General features: G+C 42.2%; 1 protein-coding gene across 1 annotated transcript; it reads right to left on the bottom strand.

Moving 5' to 3' along the window:
- Positions 1–15,211: 15,211 nt before the first annotated feature.
- On the bottom strand, positions 15,212–16,588 carry LOC139451781 (streptococcal hemagglutinin-like). Its single transcript, XM_071233089.1, has one exon. It carries the CDS (start codon positions 16,586–16,588, stop codon positions 15,212–15,214), a length of 1,377 nt encoding a protein of 458 aa, XP_071089190.1.
- Between the last annotated feature and the right edge of the window lie 3,868 nt (positions 16,589–20,456).

Below are 20,456 nucleotides of genomic sequence, written 5' to 3'. Positions count from 1 at the left end.
CAAAGTTGTCCCTACCTTAGGACATGATTGTTTGGTTAGGATTAAGTTTTATGTTAAAAACCTAAAGGTTAGCTCTTTGCTGTTATTTGGAACATACATATTTAAACTGCTTGCATGCTTCTCAAGACACAATACAGATTACGATGTTTTATACTTAGACTTAGGAGTGCTTTTGGTAGAATGTCCACTGACCTGTCTGTGACTTTGCCTGAGATTGATGTTTGCTAAGTTTGGCATTTTGGAATGGATACCAAACCTGCCTAACCACTCAGAATAATTGGGATACGTTCTCCTGTTGAAACAGCTCCCTCTGACGGTCAATGATTGGAAGAAGGTGAGGTTGAAGAATTTGATTCATGTAGCGATTTGCTGTCAAATTTCCCTGAACCCCAACCAAGTCAGATTTCGTGGTGTAGGATATGGCCCTCACACCATGACACTACCGCAACCGAATTTGTCGAATTCAGGTACACAATCTGGGTCAAAACGCTCATTTCGACGACGATAAAGATGTTGTCTTCCATTTCGTCAGCGAAGAAGAACTCGTGATTCATCGATGATATTGTTTTAAAAATGTAACACTAATACACACGCATAAGGAATATACCTCCAAACGTCAATCGATTTGTTTGTTTGTTGATTAACACCGCACTAAGAAATATTCCAGCTGTATGACGACGGTCTGTAAATAATCCGAAATTGGATGAAACGTCCATATAGCTCCAAGGCATACATATTTCAGCCAATCAGATACTTGCCTGACCTTGACCAAGGTACACTAATCGCACGTTGAGCTGGCGCTACAAATGTCATTACCACATATCTCCGCGTTTAAAGATATCCCTCCAATAACTGTTGATATTGATGGAAGAGTGTCAGTGAGTTGGTGTAATGCCACCTTCAACGGTGTTTTATGTGTAACATAGCGTGTCAGCTTGACCTTGCAGGAAAGCCCGAAGTGATGCAGCTCTCAGGCGTTTACCACTGATCTTGACAAATAAGGACGATCCGGAATTCGTATTATCGATGAATGGTTTCTGGCACACCAGGGCCCACTTGCACAAAGCGATCTTAGCGCTAAGATGATCTTAACTTCCATACTTTAACAAAGGCTTACAATAGTCTTAGTGCTAAGATCGTTTTGTGCAAGTGGGCCCAGAAGTGTTAAGATTCAGATTCAGTTTGTTTCTAGGAAAAAACTTCTCAGTTCTGTACAGCAAATTGCGGTGCCTAAGACCCTTGGCCACTCGGGCCCCCTGTTGATACGAGGGCTGGTCAAAACGTTTTAAGCCTAACAACAAAACGAACAATTGTGAAAGTGTTTTCAATTTTATTTTTCGACATAATCTCCCTGCCTTTCAATACACTTCACATATCGACAGTGAAGTTTTCAAAAGCCACCCTGAAAAACCCATACGCGGCAGCTTTGAGGTCATCGTCGTCGTCATAACCCTTTCCACGAATGTGTTCTGTCAGTTTAGGAAACAGGTGGAAATCACTTGGTGACAGATGTGGCGATTATGGGGGGTGAGGAAGCTCTTCGAACCCACATTGGCGCACAACAGGCCTTGCAAGTCCAGAGGTGTGAGAAGAGGCATTGTCATGAACATGAACATGTAGAACTCCAACAGTCAGCATTCCTCGCCGCTTTTCTTTGATAGGATCTCTCAGGCGATGAAGCAAATGAACGTAGTAGCCACCGGTAATCGTCTTTTGACTTTCTACGTAATCAACAGGATTCACACCCTTTGCATCCCTGAATTCAGTGGCCATAACTTTCTTCACTGATCTTGAAGACTTGAATTTCTTTGGTGCCGGGGAACCGGGATAGTGCCATTCCATGGAATGACGTCTTGACTCGGGATCATAGTGATAGACCCATGTTTCATCACCCGTTACTAATCTCTTATTGAATTTGACGAAATCCTCCTCATTTAGCTCAAAATTGTCTCTGGTAATGTAGTTCTTTTTTCCTTAGATCAGAATTTAGAAACTTTGGCACCCATCGAGCAGATATCTTAGTCTACTGTAAATGTTCATGAATAATATTTTCAATGGATCCATGGCTTAGACCTGTGTCTTCCTCAAGTTCAACAATGGTAATACATCTATCTGATCATGACAGTATAGGTTTGTAAACCTCCTTGATTGATTAATCTTCATTGATAGAAGGGTCATAATCAAGGCTTGTTCACCCTACCTTCAACATAGCTGCCCAACGTTTAACAGTGGAATAGCGAGGGCACGTATCCCCATACACTTTTGACATGCGGTCATGAATTTCTTGGGGAGTACTTTTCTTTAAAGTCAAAAACTTCTTTTCCATTTCTGTGTATATTGGACCCCAAACAATGTACTACATTGACTAGTTCACTTTGTTATGGACCATAGATGAAGGTTAGTCAGGCTTAGAACTGTTGACCAGCCCTTGTATCACTAACGTAATACAATCAGGATAGGTCTGAATGAAAGAGTCGTTAAGTGTAATAGTAATGTAGTAAATACAAAATATGTATAGTCCAACCTTAAGAGTTAGCATGTATTACGTAAAATACAGCCCATGCTAGACTAACATCGATTCCCTGAAAAAAAATTAGACTTGCCAAACATTATAGCCTTTCATGGGCTGTATTGGATATATTTGTATCCGGGTCTGTATGACAGACCAAGCCTATGCTTACAGTCTGCTTTGGACCCAAGTACACAACCAGGAACAAAAGTGTCTCGGTATTCGCTATTGATGAAAATTGACAAAATTCGCTATTGATGAAAATGGACAAAAATTGCCTACAGCGGTGTCCTCAAGTAAATGAAATGGCTTACTCCAACCGCCATCCAAGCAAACATGATGTCAACCTCGGAGAATGATGCCCTCAGTTTGGGTTCGGTCTAAACGCCAGCGCATATATCGAAATTTAGTCATCACGTTGGGTTTAACGCCATGAACATTTTACGATATTTCAGTTATACCATGGCGTGTCTGCAAATGTGTGAGAAAAGCTCAAAGTGGAGCAGATGGTATACGTAAACGTTTACCTTTTTGGGGAAACCTACAAGCATGTTGCTAACAAATCAAGGATCATAATCGTGGCGAATGTAGTATTTGACCCTTATGGTCACTTGTGACTCTCCTAGACATGTAGTTTCACGATCAAAATAAGTAATTCTACATAAATAAGTTTCTTAATTGTACACTTGCTACGAGGGGAGGCTGAAATGTTCTGAGGCTAACGACTACGGTGTATAGTCAACCATAACAAGGTGCATGTTAAAGTGCAATAAATGTTTCCAATCCTTCACTGGCTGCATTTGATGCGGGTTTCTCTATTGATGAAAACAGACAAAGTGGCCAACCACGATATCATCAAGCATTTCCAACAGCCAAACATGCAGACATGGTGTCAACTAGGGGATAATACTCAGTTATTGCCATAGTTGAGTTAAGCATAAAAGACGACTCCGAGGGTTTGATTGAGAATGTAAACTCCACAGAGGTGAGAAAAAATTTTAATTCTCAGATTGTATATATTTGCTAGCATACATGAGGGGAAGTTATTCATCTGACTTGCGAAAGAAAAATCTTAAACAATAAATTTATGTTTTCAACACACTTTCCATGAACCAAAGGACATGTGCGTAGTATATATCTACGTTCGTGTACTTGAAAAAAGAGACACTTAAAACCACTCTCTGTTGCCTAGTGGTTCACTCCCTTGGCTACAATTACGAATATTGCAGGTTTGATCCTGATATAAGTAATATTTGCTGTTTCATATTACACTATATCGCATATTTCCTTTAGTTAGCATTATAATGTGTATAATGTAGATTGTGCTCACCAGCAAAATATTTCTAACTGGGGACATTGAAAACATGTCAAACCAACTTTACAGGTGTTACCTTCTGTAAGACCCCGAGACAGGGATATTCTGAAGAAAGTCCCTGCTTGCTGAGAGGCTATTAGACAAAAACAAGGACCCGTAGAAACAATAGGATGACATCACTCGAAGTTTATGAAAGGTATGCAGCGGAGTTCGAGAGGGGGAGTGAGAGCCTCGAAGATGAACCAAGATCAGGATGACCTTCACAACTGCTTCCACTAAGAAAAAGTTAGCTGAAATACATAATGTGAATAGGGGTGATCAACGACTCACACCATACGTTACCAACGCAGTAGAAATCTCTCATGCGAGAGTTGAGAACATTCTGAGGAATGAACAAGGCATAACAAAGGTTTCAGCACGCTGGGTCCCTAGGCTTCTCACTCTTGATCTGAAGCGCTCCAGGTCCATTGTCTCTCGCGAGAAGTTACGTGGTTTTGCAGCAAACTAGCTGGGTTTGTTAAGCGATTTGTAACAATGGATGAGTCTTGGGTTCGCCACTATCCGACAGGGGCTCAACAACAGTCAATTAACGGAAACAGCCAGCATCTCAGAAGAAGGCAAAATCTTTTTCATCCACTAGCAAAATTATGGCATCGGTTTTATGGATCTCCAAAGAAATCCTACTTGTGGACTACCCCTCGAAAGGTCAAAACATTAATGGCCAATATTATGCTAATCTGCTTAGAAAAACTGTGTGGGTTGGTTGGTTGGTTGTTTCACCAAGACAATGCACCTGTGCACAAGTGTCCGTCGTCGAATTGGCAGCGTCACATCTCCACCTCTTGCCAAACTTGAAGAACGAATTGTCTGACAAGTACACACCATCCAGGTACTCCAGCATCGTTGGCAGAAATGTGGACCTCGAAGGGAGATGATAAACGTCCGAGACCTGCATCACTTCGGGCTTTCCTCCCACATTAAGCTGACACGCTGCGATATAACTGGAATAATGTTAAAAGCGGTGTTAAACCCAACTCACTCACTCACCCACTCAGTCAACGCTGTCCATCATAGTTAGGCTCAGAACTGTCCAGCCAACCCGCTTTTTTGTACACTTCTTTAGAAAAGCATACATCATTAATGAATGTACTATGATAGAGTGAGTGAGTTTGATTTAACGTCGCTTTGAACAGTATCTATGTGATATCACTGCGTGTCAGATTAATGTAGGAGGAAGGCTCGAAGTAATGCAGGTGTCAGACGTTTACCACAAGCAATGGTATGGTGTTGACAAACCTAGAAACATAATCGGGGCGAACGGGGATTCGAGCCCACAACACCGAAGGGACGCAGCTCTACAAAAGTAATTGCGGAGTTTTAGACGACTGGGCCACAAATGCCCCCCGAGTGTATTGTGCTTTCGTCGAGCTTGTATGCAATAATACAAATGCACCACAAACCAATCGAGAACTATACTAGAGAATGGATAAGGCAAACAAATTACCGCATGCGAGTCGGAATTCATTGTGAAGGTTAGCTCATTGATGAAGTCAGAAAGTTCAAGACTATGCCATGGTGGATGATAAATGATACAGTCATGAACTAAAATTACATTTGCTATAACGTGATAACATTAGGTTCTGTGAAATGGGATGATTTCACTTTTTATAGTGACGTGCACGCACGTGTGTACTGCTGCTACTTGTCCGCTCTAATGACGGTTTTAAGGTGCTGACCCAATAGAATACCATGCCCCAGTTTAACATGGATACCCCATTCAGATTCGGATTTCTGACGAGCTCAAGGCAGGGTAACAACAAGTTATTTATTTACACGTCTTTTGGTATGGCGAAGCCGGGATCGGGGCACCGACCTTCCGCTCTTCGGGCAGACGTTATGTCCGTTACACAACGGAGGCGGCCTCACATAAGGGAACGTGGGTGTGATTGAATAAGTTAGGTGGATCTCCTCAGATTGTTAGAGAAAAGTTTTCTTTTACCGTTACGATACTAATAAATAAAGCGGATTCAGCAGGGACCATAAAAGAACTGAATTAACGAGGTCTCACTGTAAATACTCGCAGTAGTTTTAATCAAAAGATCTCTCGATAGACTGCTTTTAATTAGTTCAGCCGAGCACCTCTCGGGGTGACAAACGAATCTGTTGAATACAATGCAAATGTAGTCTTCAGTTTCGAAACTTCATTTCCGAGATTGAATGACCAATGCTTTGGTGCTAAAAACATTGGAACTTAGAACCCCATGGGGTCATACATTATTTACATGGCACATCTTATGTTGCCACTCTGCATAATATCAATGGTTTAACTTTAAAAAACTTTTATTCATCGTGTAATTGATTCGGAATGTAGGAAGTGGTGTATTGTGTATCTTATCAAATACTTTGATTCATTCAAACGAAAACCGTCATATTGAATTAATCATGATGTAGATTTTGTGGCTCGTTCAAAATGATTCAATTATTCCACTGAAAACAGCCAAGAACATTGTACATTACTTTCTTTTACTTCATCAACTTTTTAAAACCCATCGGTACAGGACATTAGCTTATCAACGAAGTGTAACCTTTCACGATGCACGCTTGAAAAGACGTTTCTCTCGTTTGGTCGCGTCTTTTCTCAAACTGAAAATGAAACTCTCTCTGAAACTATCATTCCTGTACAGCCCGAGACGCCTACTTCATTGATTCTTTAAAGCGAAAGAACTATGGATTTCTGATAATTCTTCTGTGAAAACGGGAAAGATATATAATTCAATCACGACACCCAATAACACAGCCTATTAAAACAAATGAAACGATAAACCTTAAAGGCTTTCTCTGCGGAGAGTTGCGTCCCTTAGGCGTGTCCGAATCCTATGGCCGTGGGTTGGAATGTCAGATTTGCACTGATTTAGGATCCTTGATATGTCAGCACCATACACATGATCGTGGGTATCATCAATGTGGTACAATGTGGTATCATCAAAATATTGCTTAAAGCTACGGTAAACCTTACTCATTCAACACGTTTAAATCGGCATCAGTCCGGACTAGTACAAGCAGCCACACACACACGTGCATGCACGTCGCTATATAAGTGCAATAATCTTGGATGCGACGTTAAACACCATTTCACTTTACCTCATTCGTAACATAACTTTAGCGACAAGTGACGAACACGTTGATGTGTGGGCTTTGAACCGGCTACTGTGATTACTTCACTCAGCGCATGGTTACCTATTGTATAGGGGCTCGAAGACAGGTCACGTGAGGATAGATAGATGCCTAAATTCTAATTGAACATGCTTATTGTGTGAAATGATTCACAAATAAATGACCTATACAGTATGTATGAAACTTGAAAACAGTTTCAACAATTTTTTTACGAGAAATAGAACAAGGTTTTAATCATCATACGAACTAAGATCCATATTTTGTTTGTTGCTGAAAAGTTATTTTTTAAAGCGGTAAATGCTTCCTCCTAATGTTGTATTGGTTCTTATGGTTTTGTCTGTTTTGTCTGGTTGCTGGTTTCAAAAGTTATTTATCCTTCCGATGGTGAATAAAGATTGGCAAATATCAATGAGTGAGTGAGTGAGTTTGATTTTATGCCGCTTTAAGCAATATTCTTGTCCTAGAAATGGGCTTGTCTGGAATCGAATCCGGGTCTTCGGCGTGACGAGCGAACGCTTTAACCACTAGGCTACCCGACCGTCCCTCAAATATCAGTGACATGGAACACACCAGAAGACACCAGAAATGGGCTTCACACATTGTACCCATGTCGGGAATCGAACCCGGGTCTTCGGCGTGACGAGCGAACGCTTTAACCACCAGGCTATCCGACCGCCCCTTGTCGTACTGTGAAGCTCATGTCATATTATATAAAGATAAATAAATAAAATCAACAAAACCCTTTCCATATCGCATATCCATTAAAGGCGAGTCGAAACTACGATTCCAATTATGTATTAGCATGTGTTTATGAATCACTGTAAAATAGTGATGATACCAAGTGTTCGCGAAAGTAAAGAAAATTAATATAATCAAGTGCTGAGGAGTGACGCATTTGTACACATATAAAGATGCTCTAAACAATCTGGTGTTGAGTTGTTCTGCCTGAATCCTTCAGGTAAGGGGAAGGGAACAGCCCTGCAGTCAACCCTGTCCTGTGGATTCATTAAGGTGTGTGACAAATGGGAGGATACCCTTGGGACACTCGTATGCGTCATATGCATACGGGTACTCATCTTAGCCTAGGTTTATTCATTTGCGTCCGGGAACCGATAGACACAAAAAACAAGTCACAAAACAATAAATGACAACACTATTCAATACATGAGCACAAGCGACATGAAGCCTCCGGATAAGGAACGAACAAACAAAAAAACAAATAAGTCACTGTAGCTCACCTTGATATGACGTTAAAGGTTTACATAAACGAAATATCATCGAAAGAATAAACAGCTTCCTCATTCTGGCAATTGCAGAGATGTTTACAGAGCCACAATGCATTTGGAGAGAATTTAAGAGCATGGTCAAACACAAAAGTCATCATCCGTGCACAGATCCTGCTACCCAGTCCTCAGGAAAATGTCGGCGTCCAGGAACTTATACATTGTGTACATGCTGCATCCTGGTCCTACACTGGATCATTAGTCATGCGCCGCTAAATGAGTTTCATTGGCATAATTACACGAGGCGGCGGGGAGAGTGGGTCACTATATCTAGTACTTACGCTAAATATAAACTGGTGTTGTCAACAGAGACTACGCATCGTAGATATGTCAAGTACTACCTCAACATATTTACTTAACAACAAACCAAATGTTGATTAACAGAAATCCAAATGAACTGAATCATCGACCTCAGGAAAAAAGGCGAACTGTGGGTTCTTCTTGTGGACATTTCCATCAAATGTCAAGAGATCTATATGTTTCCTCATTTGAATAACGTAACCTTTTAAACAGATTGTCTAAGTCCTACTGATGGATTAAATCTGTCCGCTGGATCAATAGCTATTTTTACCAAAACAGTTAGTACGCCCACGGGATGGAGAGGGGAAACGATTAGTTGTGTCCATCCATTGATCGACATGACATTTGTTGTATATGCCAGGACCAGTGCACTGAATGCTTTCCGATCTGTTTCATTAATATACCTCATCCCCGTTTTCATATCAAGGTGATTCATTAAGGTATGTGATGTCTTCCAGCACGAGGACAGATCGACCACGAGAACTGACAGATGTTGTCAAGAGAGGACAGAACATTCGCCCAAACACAAACATTCAGTCATTGAACATTATCCGAAACGCAACTCCTACTTTTGTACGTAGTGCAGGGAACACCCGTGATATCAGCAACGCTTGATTTCAAGTAAAGAATTCTTACTCAAACAGCCGTTGAAGGATGATGCATATGAGTTCGACGTGTTGCTGTGCACTCTGACAATCGAAGAGTGATAAGGGCTTAACTTTTGGTTTATGTCTGTTATTAAATATATCGATTTGGAATTCGGTCTTATTCTATACAATCATAACATAAACTTTTGTCATAACACACTAACAGTGTTTTTTTTCGTTTAAACAATAGTTTAGTTCAATTGTACACTTGCATCAGTGATTGAGTGTATGAGTGAATACGGTTGAACACCTCACTCATATGTATTGCGACTTTTACGATGGTCTGAAAGAACGTTTTGAAAGTCTGTCATTAAGACCCTGAAACAAATATATCCACTACAGCCCATGCAAGTCTCTAGTATTTTGCAAGTCTGGATTACTGCAGTATCAGGCTGAAAACGAAGAAAGTCTCTGGGCTCCTCTTTATCATATGTTAGAACTACAATTTAACAACTGTATATTTGTGTAAAATATTTCTTTCCAGAGACTAGATGTTAGCCTAGGACTTCATCACCAAAGCTTTATAGTTATACCATATAATAAAAAGGTGCCCAGAGATTTTCTTCATGTTCATTATATGTTATATCTATAAATTAACATCTGTTCATTTCAGAGACACGATGTTAGTCTAGGACGTCATCACAGGTAGGTAGGTGGTACATTTTTGTTATCGATTTGGACGTTGTATCCAACACTACTGAACAGTATCCCGATTTAAAGACAAATACTATCAAAACAACTTCTGACTTGCCTTTGCATGTGTTTGTGACGGGTGCCACCGATGGGCAGGATACGCTCCCCTTACATACCTGGTATCATCACAATGTGATCACATGATCATGGTATAGTAGGAATCGTACAATCGGTTTGGCAGACGCTTCTGATGAATATGGAAAGGGTTTTATTTACAGTGTTTACTAACACGTCATTCGCATCAACATTTGGCGCAGGTGGCCCTGTCGTCTGAGGCGCCACGAGAAGGTGCGGAGAGTTGTCCTCTGGCGTGTAAAGAACTAAGATCATGGTCACCCAGGGTTTCACCGTGGCGGTAAATGTACAAGATGTGCGGCACCTCGGGCTCTCCTCTCGCATTAAGCTGACATGCTAGACACAACTGAAAAACTATTCAAAGAAGCGTCTATTGACAGTCGCTTTTATTTCATCACTGTAAATTACACAACAGTTTAAACAATGTATTTTCTGAAACTATATGTGTGAAGATGAAGGACCTTCTGAAGTCACAGACTTATTGGGAGCATTCTTGCAAATGTTTGGCAAACTTTAGAGAAACGGGACACACGGTGAATATCTGGCCTATTAGAAATCCCCAATGCATTTTAAATGCTGCAGGAATGCTGGAGTGAGAATATTGATTCTACTATCGGGGGATACATTCGCCGAGGGTCCAGGTTGATCGAAGTTTCAAATCCTCTTCTTTGGAAGATTATTCAAGGTCTTCAGCCGAAGGCTCATCTCTATCCAATACCTGAACCCAAATAAATGTCTGTTATTGAAAAGCAAAGAATACTCATGCATATTTGCATCGCAAAGTTACATCTGTATTGTCATATACGCCTTAAAAACGAAAAGCATGTGAGATATTAATATACATGAGTGAAAGACTTTAGTGCATAAGCGAAATGAAGTGCATGAAAATGAAGTCATTTATGAAAATTTCAGTCCTACCAAAGCCTCATCTTTGCAGTTGAACGATTGCTTACAGACATTTGGGGTACCGAGATATTCATTTTTCGTCTTTTCTTTTTCTTTCAAATCAATCAAATATTGAGCTCTAGGCTTATGAGCACGCGTGGTCATGCACATCAATGTGTAATTCCAGTCTTATTTACTTGTACCGCTGTGTACACTGATATGACTCAAGAGTTCTTAAATTAACTGCCAAGACAAATTAAGTAGTATGCCGGATGTGTAAGATTACAAGAGGTGCCGCCAGGCAGTACTTGGTGCAACTGGTGGACACATGAGATATTGAGTTCTCATTACCTTGACCTGTGCCATTTTCAGCGTTATGTCTTTAGACACTTGTCTCCTGTTGTCCTGTTTGCAATATACCATCTCTCATGAAGCGTATAGATACATGAAGCAGGAAGTTTGTGTTACTTTAACTCCCGCACCCAACATCTGGCAAAGCCTTTCTTTCTGTGACCCGTGAAGATCCGGGGTAGAATAGGTCTTCAGCAACCTATGCTTGCCGCAAAAGGCGACTATGCTTGTCGTAAGAGGCGACTAACGGGATCGGGTGGTCAGGCTCGTTGACTTGGTTGATGGATGTCATCGATCCCAATTGCGTGGATCGGGCTCATGATGTCAGTCACTCGATTGTCTGGTCCAGCCTCGATTATTTACAGACAGACGTGCTGTTTTGGTATCAATTGAGAAGCAGTAAGAAAACAAACAAACAAACAAACCCATCTTTCTGGAGGAGGTCTAAAGTTGTAGTTCAACTGGTCACAGAAGTCATGAAAACTGGTTGCATTACCTTTTGGAAGCCTCTCTTCCAATGGGAATTGTCAACAGTTTCGACTGTGTCCTCAGACCTAAACAAGGAGTCTAGTTGTCATTTTACTTGGCGTGTTTAGCTGTCTACGCAATTGATTACAAATTGCCTCATTACCTTTGCTTACAGCGACCGCCTCCGTGGTCTAGTGGTAGAGCGTCTGACCGGGGGTTTATCCCTGGTCGCCTCATACCAAAACACGTTGAAAGACGGCACTTGTTGTAACCCTGCCTGACGCTCAGCATTAAGGTGCTAAAACAAGGCATGGTCGGCTCGGAGTCAGTATATTGTGGAATATTTATGTTAAACTGTGTCAGTGGGCCAGCACTATCAAATAGTCATTAGTCCGGACTTGTACAAGCGGACACACACACACACACACACTCTCTCTCTCTCTCTCTCTCGTACACACACACACACACACTCTCTCTCTCTCACACACACACACTATCACTCACTCACTCACACACACACTCACACACACACTCACTCTCACACACACTCACTCACTCACTCAATCACTCACTCACTCACTCACTCACACAATCACTCACACAATCACTCACACGTTGCTTTTGACAGTTTGTTTCAGTTTCATTTATTTCAAATTTAAAGCAACCGGCCTCATCAACCATCTGTTGGATATCACGTACATGTACCGTCAAATCATTGACATATACAAGCATGAGGAGTGATAGGATGTAACAGGTCATGTTCCATTCCCCCCTCCCCCCCGGCCACACACACGTGCATGCACGTCCCTATTAAAGTGCAATAATCTTGACGCGACGTTAAACCCCACTTCACCTCCCCTTGTATTATATTGCAAACGCTAAACAAATTCAACACCGGTCAGATACGGCTAACTTATGTTAATGAGGAACAGGGTACGAAAAATGGAACGATCGACAACTCATACAAAAGCTTGTCTTTGACAAAACACTTTGAAAACGCATAACAGATTTTGACTTTTGATAAGTAACAAGCGACTGGAAGCGTATGGCCAGGTTTGACAACGTGAATGAGGATTCAAACACAGACAACATTACTGAATGTTGCCAGCCATCAGACCGCGCTATCTCATACCAATTTCTTTGTTTGTTGTCGGTTCGCTGAACATTATCTTCCAAGTTCCACTATGAGTTTTCCTGGTGTGTCAGTATACAATAATTGCTCCAACAAGCATTATGTGATAGCGTACCGTCCAATGTCGTTTTACAAGGCACATCTAGAGAATTTTATGGACGCTTTAAGATAACCTACGCGCGAAGTCTAACCAGCTGTGGAATAATTCAAACATAATTTTATCCCAACTACGATAACACAATGACTCTGACACAGTAACACTCTCAGTCCATGCAACGGCTAAACAAATTAGATGTGATCTATTCATTAATCCAATACTTGGATCAGGGATTTTCACTCACTGCGTCGACGAATGCCGCATCACTAACATCGCCTTGTGTTGTTAAAGTTAAACAAATGTTATATTTGGGATAACACTTTCTGAGTAAAGTACAGATTCTATACTTTTTTGGGTTCAGTCCCATCCGGGATTCGAACTCACACTGCCAGAGTGAAGCACATAATCGCCAGCACTACAAAGTCAGCGATCTTACCCGCTCAGCCACCGATACTTCCACAAAAATGAAAGTCCGACAACTTGTAGTTGTTAAGTTGTTTAAGGGTTAAGGGGTTTACATGGTCACATCACTAAGGTCGCCTTGTGTTGTTAAAGTTGTTTTATGCTGTAGTCAACAAAATTCCATCTACATCACCAGGGCCTGTAAATATTCTCAATTGAGCAAGTCAAACGTGTGGTTGACGGCATGAGCAACGATCTATGCCGTCAGAATGCGATGACCTGCACTCAGCAATGTCACACTCTATAGTAACACGATTTACAATTAGTTAGTTGTAACTATACGTGTCGTACTCGGGGTCCATCACGACTTGGTATCAGTATGGAATCGAGAGTTAATACAAAAAGCAAACCACAGTCTCACAAATCGTGACCGCCTCCGTGGTCTGGGTGCCGTTGAACAAAGCAACCCTAGCGCTCAGGTGAGCGTAACTCCCATACCTTAACTTAGTGAGTGAGTGAGTTGGGTTAAACGCCGTTTTTAACGGTATTGCAGTTATATCACGGCGTGTCAGCTTAATGTGGGAGGAAATCCCGAAGTGAAGCAGGTCTCAGACGTTTACCACTTCGGTGAAACCCACGAGCACGGGTATGGTGCTGACAAACCTAGAAACATAATCGGGGCGAACCGAGATTCGAAACCACAATCATAGGTTTCTGGCGTGCCAAGGGGACGCAACTCTGCACAGCGAATCGCGGCGCCTTAGACGACTGGGCCACCCGTGCCCCCCCCCCCCCCCCCCCCCCCTTTCCCCTTAACTTAGACGTGTGCACACTTGAATATACGTTGTTAAATAAGCCTCTAAAAACCTTGAACGCGGCTTTAAACCCCAGTTTACTTCACCTCTTACAAACCGTAGTTGCCCAGTCGACAACATGTATAGTCGTTTTAACAAATCCTCTTAAACGCTGACGATTCAGTACGATGATTAGGACGTAAAATGCCTGGAGCAAATTGAGACGGACGTCCCGGAAGTCAGCGCGGATTCCAGGTGGTTGTAATTAAACTAATTCAGATGCCTCGAGTCAACATCGCCACAAAACACGACAATCACCTTCTATATTCACAGTGTCCTGTAATCAATATCACTCATGTTGGCAGCTGTATTGAAACATTCGTCGCATCTCTTCCGGTAACCCGGGGCACGGATGGTCAGGTCGTCTAATTCGCCACAATGCCATGTGCAGAGTTGCGTCCCTTGAGCACGCCAATGCGTAGGTCAAAATCCCGGTTCGGAAGGTATCTGACGTGAACGCAGATGATTTTGATTATTATCCAATCAGGGAATTCTAAAACATTAACCTCCTCAGCAACGAGCCCCAAGCGGTACGGTTATTCCACCAAAGAAGTTATCAATTTGCGGTGGCCTAATCCGAAACTATCACAAAACGTTAGTTCACTGGATAGGTCGGTTTACTTGAATGTCTAGGTGTGATGAGCGGGAAGTAATGTCTCTGTTTCAGTTTAAATTTCCGATGTATACAAAATGTGTGTTCAGGCACACAGACTCTAAAGTGTTAAACCTGGGCTAGAATCGAGTATTTAATTCGTTCACTAGACCAGACGCGACGCCAACGTCGGGTAATCCACTGATGATGTAATCGACTCCACTGCACCCGCTGAAGTCGATGACGTTGTGGTAAAATAACATCAGAGGAGAGCCCTCTTGCTTGGAATGTGGCAGCTCGTAAACGGATACGGACTGTGTGTGCAGACGTGGCACGTAAACCGAGAATATGTGTTGCAGTTTACGTTGCAGTGAGTGTCTTGTGTTGAAGGTGGAGGACCCGGATGTAGCGATTCTGGTGATGTGGTGATGTTGCTATGGTGCTGCACGGTCTCCTTGACGTGATCTGTAGTAGTGCCATGTTGTCGGCATCGTGCGTCCTTTGGTCTCCTTCACCAATACCAGGAACGAAGGGGGACAGAGACACACCTTCACACACTGGCTGGAACTGGCGCACTGAGCTGCACTGGCGCACTCAGCCAAGCTGATGCATTGAGCTGCACTGACGCACTGAGCTGAGCTGACGCACTGAGCATACGCATTGAGCTGCACTGAAGCACTGAGATGAACTGACGCATTGAGTTGCACTGACGCACTGAGCCGAGCTGACGCATTGGGCTGCAAGGACGCACTGAGCTGAGCTGACGCATTGAGCTGCACTGACGCACTGAGATGAACTGACGCATTGAGCTGCACTGACGCACTGAGCTGAGCTGACGCATTGAGCTGCACTGACGCACTGAGATGAACTGACGCATTGAGCTGCACTGACACACTGAGCTGAGCTGACGCATTGAGCTTCACTGACGCACTGAGATGAACTGACGCATTGAGCTGCACTGACGCATTGAGCTGAGTTGACGGATTGAACTGCACTGACGCACTGAGATGAACTGACGCATTGAGCTGCACTGACGCACTGAGCTGAGCTGACGCATTGAGCTGCACTGACGCACTGAGATGAACTGACGCATTGAGCTGCACTGACGCACTGAGCTGAGCTGACGCATTGAGCTGCACTGACGCACTGAGCTGAGCTGACGCATTGAGCTGCACTGACACACTGAGATGAACTGACGCATTGAGCTGCACTGACGCACTGAGCTGCACTGACGCATTGAGCTGCACTGACACACTTTGATGAACTGACGCATTGAGCTGCACTGACGCACTGAGCTGAGCTGACGCATTGAGCTGCACTGACGCACTGAGATGAACTGACGCATTGAGTTGCACTGACGCACTGAGCCGAGCTGACGCATTGGGCTGCAAGGACGCACTGAGCTGAGCTGACGCATTGAGTTGCACTGACGCACTGAGATGAACTGATGCATTGAGCTGAGCTGACGCACTGAGCTGAGCTGACGCATTGAGCTGCACTGACGCACTGAGATGAACTGACGCATTGAGCTGCACTGACGCACTGAGCCGAGCTGACGCATTGGGCTGCAAGGACGCACTGAGCTGAGCTGACGCATTGAGCTGCACTGACGCACTGAGATGAACTGACGCATTGGGCTGCAAGGACGCACTGAGCTGAGCTGACGCATTGAGCTGCACTGACGCACTGAGATGAACTGACGCATTGAGCTGAGCTGACGCACTGAGCTGCAAGGACGCACTGAGCTGAGCTGAGCTGACTTGTGAGATTTTGTGTTTGTAAACAAATGAAAGAAATACAGACTGAATCATGCAGAAAAAAACATATTTTGAAAAATTGAAAAAGGTCCAATGTGTGGGTTTTAAAGAGACGCGCCTATGGACAAGGGACGTAATCAACACCATAGCAACACTGATTATTTATCATTTATGGTATGACCACGTCAGTTCAAAGTTTGCAATAAGAAGCAGATAAGATGCTATTTTACATTTTTAAAAAGACACTATGAATATTTCATATAATCATGTAATCTGCATCTACATACATGTATGTGTCTTTTATATCCAAATATTATAAACAGAACTTAAATGTTTGCATACTATTATATTCGTGAGGGACCGAGAAGACAAAAAATACGTAGGTCGCGTTTCCAGGCATTTCTCTTGAAGGGGTCGAACAAACGACCGAGCCTGATGGTTAACACAAACAATATTGTTAAATTTAACAAATGAACAATATTGGGATCATTCGTCAATGCTCTGCTATGAGACCCATGAAGATCCGGGGTAGAACCTTTGGCAACCCATGCTTGCCGTAAAGGGCGACTATGCTTGTCGTAAGAGGCGACTAACGGGATCGTGTGGTCAGGCTCGCCGACTTGGTTGATGCATGTCATCGTGTCCCAATTGCGTGGATCGATGCTCATGATCACGGTCAATCACTAGATTGTCTGGTCCAGACTCGATCATTTACAGACTGCCGTCATACAGCTGGAATATTGCTGAGTGCGGCGTTAAACAAGAAAGTGAGTGAGTGAGTGAATATGGTTTTACGCCGCTTTTAGCAATATTCCAGCAATATCACGGCGGGGGACACCAGAAATGGGCTTCACACATTGTACCCATGTCGGGAATCGAACCCGGGTCTTAGGCGTGACGAGCGAACGCTTTAACCACTTGGCTACCCGACAGCCCCTAAACAAGAAAGAAAGAAAACAACCTTGGCTATGAGGTATATGAAACCACAGTCACAAATAGCCCTTTCATTAATACTGGACACTTTACATTCATAAGCAAAGATAACGGCTACCGTGTTATGTTACGCATAAACCAGAACCATCAAACCCCGTGCTGTATATGTGCAAGTATAATTATGTATATGAGTGGACATTAGTAAACGAAAAATCGATACTGGTCATTTGATTCATCCGAGTAATCCGTCTTGTCTCAACATTAGGGTCAATTACAACCAAAACAGCCAATACAATTGCCATTATCATACACAATGCCTGGCCTAATCTGATCGATCGACTGGGCCCGGGGAGGCACAAATGTTGTATTGGAAGAGCATGATACAAAATATAGAGAGAATCTCGGCAAAGTGTCATTAGATGTATCAACACGAGTTGACATGTTTGATATTAAATGAGATTCTCCTTATCCAATATCATTCTTCCAAATGTTTCATTAGTAACCGGTAATTACCAGTGTCTTGGCCAACCAGCTTCAGTACCAGGGCCCGTGGAGATCCGGGGTAGAATAGGTCTTCAGCAACTCATACTTGCCGTAAGAGGCGACTATGCTTGTCGTAAAAGGCGACTAACGGGATTGGGTGGTCAGGCTCGCTGACTTGGTTGATGCATGTCATCGATCCCAATTGCGTGGATCGATGCTCATGATATTATTCACTGGCTTGTCTGGTCCAGACTCGATTATTTACAGACCGCCGTCATATAGCTGGAATATTGCTAAGTGCGGCGTTAAACAACAAACCATTCATCTAACCAGGGAGATTAGTGATGTCATTTGATTGTGGTGTCGTGGAAACCGATGATGTCACAATGGTCTGCAAATCATTTGTGATTCAGTTCACTGATCTCGTGGTATCTCCTGTGGATGTTTCAAGGTTTGTCAGCACCATGCCCGTGCTCGTGGGTTTAACCAAAGTGGTAAACGTCTGAGATCTGCTTCACTTCGGGCTTTCCTCCTACATCAAGATGACACGCCGTGATAAACTGCAGGGCAAAAGAAACTATACCCCTCAGTTGATTTTAGCGTATGTTTTATTTTCAATTGAAAGTGTCTTAAGTTACCGATGTGATATCTACCGCTTAGTCAGCACTCAAAGAATACTAGTGAGTGAGTTTAACTGTAACGTCGCATCGGCATTATTTCACCCATGTAGCAACCAATCAGATCTGGTTTTATTTTTAAAAATATAACTGGATTTAGAAATTCGTAAAAAATACTAAATAACTAAGGTTTTTCTTTTGCATAATACACAACTGGCATCTTATCTTTGAAAATCAATAAAAAAACAAAACATTTGGAACGTGGTAGGGGTCATGTTGTTTAAAGTTGATTTCTTACCCCAGACTTCATTGAACCATTGTATATTTACACAAAATTACACAGCAACAGATTACATTTTACAAACTGTTGCAGGAATGAGTGAGGGTTAAATACTTTTAACAACCGTTTTTTCTGTTTTCAATTACATTTAAAAAATCCTCGGTATACTTACTTTTGTCCCACGGCTTATAACTGGAATATTGTTCAAAGTGGCGTTCAACCAACTCTCTTACTCGTTCACTCCTACAATCAGCCGGCACACAGTGATGTAACTGAAGAACAGGTCAGGGCGACCGTGAGCCTTTTCGCTGCGTTTTCGTAGATGTGAATCACTTGATTTCCTGGTCCACAGTCGATTATTTACACACCGCCGTCATAAAGCTGGACTATTGTGAGTGCATCGTTAATAAACAAACAGGAACTGTCTGAGATTTTATCGAAATACAAAACAAAATTGTTCCTGAAAATTCGTAAAAAAAAATGCTTCAGACCTTTGAAAATAAGATTGCCTGCTACAAAAATTACATTTTCTCAAGGTGTTTTCTTAAAAAAAAAGGAAGAAAAAGTATCCGGTTAAAGAATGGTAAACCTACCAGAATAGATGATACACATCAGAGGTGTTAAAAAGAGTTGTTAAAGGTGTTACAATTCTGTTTAATACAAAACAGAAAAATAAAAACATACTGTTTACTTTTGTTTTATTTGTCTACCTTACAAAGACATGTGGTACTATATAATGACATTGTTTGTGGCACAAATTTAAAAAAAAAATTAAAAAAATATTAACTGTCATACAGTCTTTATATGTTGATGTTAACTGCGCGGTTTGAGTTAAAAACTCTCTCATTCCAAACTGTTGAGTCTTAAGCAAGAATATATTTGATATGTCCAAAAAATATTAAATTCGAGGAGAAAATTAGAATTGTAAAAAATGCCTGTGACAAATAAACTTTCTCTCTTTAACGAGACTTTAAACCTCTTTTCGCATCACCTAGCCTGTGTGTCGTCAGTGCTAATGTTCCAATGACGTGGAAACTGAATAATTTAGAGATCACTTTCCTTGGTTTCTGTAGCTCAACATTATCAATGTTACTGGTGCGAATATGTTTCCCTTACGATCTCCTAGCATATCGATTTTAGTCACGAACCCCGAGCAAGAAATACTGTTCAGAAATTGTCAGAGTAAGAAAATATATACTGCCGGGCAAAAGAAAGTATACAAGCATGTTTGATCGTGGCTAAAAATGAAACAAAAAACGGTTATTCGATGGTTGGTTGGTTGTTTTTTTGTTTATCGCCGCACTCAGCAATATTCCATCTATATGACGGCGGTCTGTAAATTATCGAGTCTTGACCAGACAATCCAGTGATTGACATTATGAGCATCGATCAAAAGCAATTGGGATCGATGACATGCATCAACCAAGTAAGCGAGCCTGACCACCCGATCCCGTTACGACAAGCATAGTCGTCTTTTACGGCAAGCATGGGTTGCTGAAGACCTATTCTACCCCGGATCTCCACGGGTCTTATTCGACGGTGATGTATTTGACAGGGGTATCATAGTTGAGTTTGTGGCCCTAAGTTTGCAGTGTTTAAGTAACTGTTG

The sequence above is a fragment of the Haliotis cracherodii genome, unplaced genomic scaffold, assembly GCF_022045235.1.
Source record: "Haliotis cracherodii isolate W230 unplaced genomic scaffold, xgHalCrac1.p SCAF_9, whole genome shotgun sequence".
NCBI lineage: Eukaryota > Metazoa > Mollusca > Gastropoda > Lepetellida > Haliotidae > Haliotis > Haliotis cracherodii.
This window is presented reverse-complemented; position numbering and strand designations above follow the sequence as displayed.